Source organism: Mesitornis unicolor, unplaced genomic scaffold, assembly GCF_000695765.1.
Source record: "Mesitornis unicolor isolate BGI_N332 unplaced genomic scaffold, ASM69576v1 scaffold39896, whole genome shotgun sequence".
In the NCBI taxonomy this organism is placed as follows: domain Eukaryota; kingdom Metazoa; phylum Chordata; class Aves; order Mesitornithiformes; family Mesitornithidae; genus Mesitornis; species Mesitornis unicolor.
The window spans coordinates 14,509-17,938 of record NW_010192392.1 but is presented as its reverse complement, the minus strand read 5'-3'; the positions used below and the strand labels follow the sequence as shown (position 1 = coordinate 17,938).

The 3,430-nt window shown below is 48.2% G+C and overlaps 1 protein-coding gene across 3 annotated transcripts in view; it reads left to right on the top strand.

The window, feature by feature from the left end:
* Positions 1–1,232: 1,232 nt before the first annotated feature.
* Positions 1,233–3,430, top strand: part of TCEA2 (transcription elongation factor A (SII), 2) — a 14,482-nt gene continuing 12,284 nt past the window's right edge. Inside the window, exons 1-3 of one of the 3 annotated variants that reach the window (XM_010187077.1) lie at positions 1,233–1,436; positions 2,586–2,648; positions 3,286–3,391. In XM_010187077.1, the coding sequence (XP_010185379.1) occupies positions 2,595–2,648; positions 3,286–3,391 (160 nt within the window). In that variant the 5' untranslated portion in view covers positions 1,233–1,436; positions 2,586–2,594. Of the gene's footprint in view, positions 1,437–2,584; positions 2,649–3,285; positions 3,392–3,430 lie in introns of those variants that run through there. The other 2 variants (XM_010187079.1, XM_010187080.1) reach the window with 2 other exon arrangements.

Genomic DNA, 3,430 nt, shown 5'->3' with positions numbered 1-3,430 from the left:
TGTGAGCCCCTGCTCGTTGTAAGGGGGCCTCCCCCTTCCCCAGCCCCCATTTTGAGGGCCTCCCGCTCTACGCAGTCGTTATCGTGGTAGAGCGGAAGCCTCCCCATCCCTAACCCCATCAAGGTGAGGTTCCCTCCCCCAGACCAGGTTGCAGGGAGGTGGTCTCCCCGTGGGCCCCGATCCGTGTCGGTGATGTCAGATCCGCCCCATTCCATCCCACTGCTCGTTACCGAGAGGGGGTGGCTCCATGTTTCCCCTATGATTCTGTGGGAACCCCTTCTCCCCATACTGTGCCCCTTATGCACCCACACGCACCCACAGCTCAGCACCCTGGGGCTCAGCCTGTGCTGCCTACTGGGGTGTGTCCCCCCACACCGGCGAGCATCCTCAGCCCTCTTCCCCTGTCCTGCTGGGAGCCCTTGGGAAGAGGGATCCTTGTGCATTACCAACCCCCAGCACTGGCCTGGGGCCCTGTTGTGCTCTCAGGGAAAACCCCAGTGCTTCTGTATTGGCCTCCTGCATCCCCGTCCCATGTGAGCACCACTTTTTGCTCCCTCTCATGTGACCATTAGAGTGCAGAGGACTGTCCTTGCTGCTATTTGCAGACTGGGGGTCTCACAAGGGTGTATTGTAACTGGTGTGACTGGAGGGATAGTAGCACGTATTTCCCAGCCTAATGGGATGTGCCAGTTGGTGTTTGTACAAGTACAAACAGTGTCATGAAAGTGCCACAACAGCAAGCTGGGTGGAAAGGGCTTGTGATGGAGGTAGGCTGTACATCTGTGTTTGGGGTAGGGAAGAGGGTTTTTGGGGTAGGGGAGGGCTATGGGGGCGGGAGGTGATGGGCAAGGAGGGGAAGGGGTTAGGGGAGTGCAGTATTTGGGTGATGGGATGCTGGGTGTGGTTGTCGTGTGAACTTTTGGATGGCGTACGGGCTCTGCCAGCCGTGGACAGAGGTGGGCAGTTGCACTGTTGTAACAACCCAGGAAAGTGTGTCTGGGCTAAACGCCAGCCTGTGCTGTCTGTTCCCGTTGATGGCAGGTTTACAGCGCCATTGTTGACATAGGAAAGGAGCAACTTTACAGAATTTGCTTCGAAGCTTCATTGAGAAAGAGGCAGCTTCTTAAATGAGCGGTATGCAATGTTTCCTCCTGGTTGGCATTTTACACAGTACTGAACTGTAGTGTGTTTGTTGTATATTGGCTAATTTGCAAACTCTTCCTGCAGGATAGTTGCCTGGAGTACCTGTTTGTTGCTCTAGTTTTTGCATGGATCCCCATTTGCCATCACTGTGCCAAGAGGCTCCATTTCTGATAATGGAGATGGGAATCACCCGGTCATTTTGTATGTTAAGGGCTGGATTTAATGGAGTCCGTTTGGCTGCTGGAGGAACAGAAAGGTGTGAAACTGCCTGAGTGGGAAATCACTCATTCTGGGTATGGTAACGCGTAGTTTATGCTGGTGTGAGCTGCTTGTGTGCACGCTGAAAGCTTTGACTCTGCTTTGATGCTCAGCATCTGTTCTGTAAGGTGGCACTGGCAGCTGGATCGTGTCCTTCAATGAATCAGAAACGGCCCTTCTGCTTGGGGAGGACAGGGTCTGTCAGTGCAGGCTGCTTCGCTTCTCTGCAACCGTCAGCTCTGTAGGTCTCGTGCTGCAAATGGGCTTGGAGTGGTTTGGTTGGTGTTTTAAATGAGCTGCTGAATGTGAACACTGGAAGGCCTTGTTTGACAGAAGGGGGATGGGAGGAAGGAGCCAGCTGAATGCAGACAGGCGTTCTCCAGGCTGTCATTGCCGAGTGCTGCCGAAGGGACACTCGTGCTTCTGTCCCTGCCTTTTCTCTCTGTGACTACCAATTTTAAGTATCTCCAGATTGCCTAGTCAGATTTTTTTTTCTGGATCTGGGTTCTGAAATGCAGAGCTGATGCAAGGAAACTTCATCTAACAAGTTTTAAGCGACCCGCTCTTCAGCTTTACTGCTTGGTGGCTTTGCTCCTGGTATCACCTCTTGTCCTGAGCAGAGTGAGGTATTAAAATGAAAACTAGGAAGCAGCTCCATGAGGTTTCATGCTGTAGAAGGAGGATACTTTTAGGTCTGGCTCAGAGCAGTGACTCTGAGCTGTAGGTGGGTGGCTGAAGATCTTGCAACTACGCTAAATTGTTCTTATGAGCTAATATCATTCATCAGGGTCCCCAGAATAGTGAGTGTGATGGTATGATTAGTCCTGCAAGTCAAGTGGTGTGCTGAGGGGACAGCTGTGATTCAAAATGTATTTTTCAGATGTTAAAAATGTTAAGCTTGCCAGGTAAGGATAAGAAGCTACTGCTGCAGTGGTACTGTACACCATCACAGTTCTGTAGTGCTCCAGTGCTCTTCTGTTTTGCCCATTCCGATATCTCGGGTGCCTCCAGACTGTAGGGTCTGCTCTCTGTCTGGAACAGCAATCCCAGCAGTAATCTTGATGCTTTAGGGAAGGCTTGTTGGTGTTTTCCCCTTTGAATTCAACTTTCTGAATTTATTCACAAGCTGCTGTATTTCTTTGCTAAAAGCTGAGGCACTCATCTCTTTCTCTTTTCCTTTCCAGGATGGTGCAATGGATTTACTGAAAGAACTAAAAAGCATGCCTATGACTTTGGACTTACTGCAGGTGAGTTGCACAGTTAAGGTAAAAAGCTGAAGTTTGCATCTGGATGAGTTAAAAATGTTGTCTAAATACAAGTAATAGATTTCCTATCACTTTTTGTCTCACTCAAAGCTTCAAAATAAACATTAAATCCAGAAAATAATACTGAATCTGCTTTTGGACTGGCAATTAAATAGCTCTGGGCCACCATGTGCTGCTTGAAACTTGTGCCTGAAAGGCACTGCTCAAATCCTTTCTTGGGCTTCAAAAAGAGGAAAGACCAGATTGAAGTTGCATACACAAAGGGCAGTCATGGAGAAGTTCTTCAAGTCTTTGTAATGATGATATTCAGGACACTGGGGAGGTGTGAATGGAATGACAATTCAGAGATTAAGATCTGTGTCTTGGATTTTTTTTCTCTCTGAGGTATAGGTGTGTAGAGAAAGTGTTTGTGGCTGATTGGATGTCTGGCTTCTGCTCAGTTTGAGGAAGCTGGAGAGTGTCATCCCACTCTTCCAATCTTATGAAGAGATAATAATTCCACAAATCCTTGGATACTTCATATCTTGGTCATTGCTTTGACTTCGTCATGCTTATTTCTGATTTCAGTAACAAATAACAAATCTGTTCTTGAATGATTTATTTCAACGTTCACTTGCAGTCCACCCGCATTGGGATGTCAGTAAATGCACTGAGAAAGCAGAGCACAGATGAAGAAGTGATATCACTTGCCAAATCCCTCATCAAATCTTGGAAGAAACTTCTAGGTAAGAAAATGAGTGTGTTCCTGTCAGATTCAACTTGTG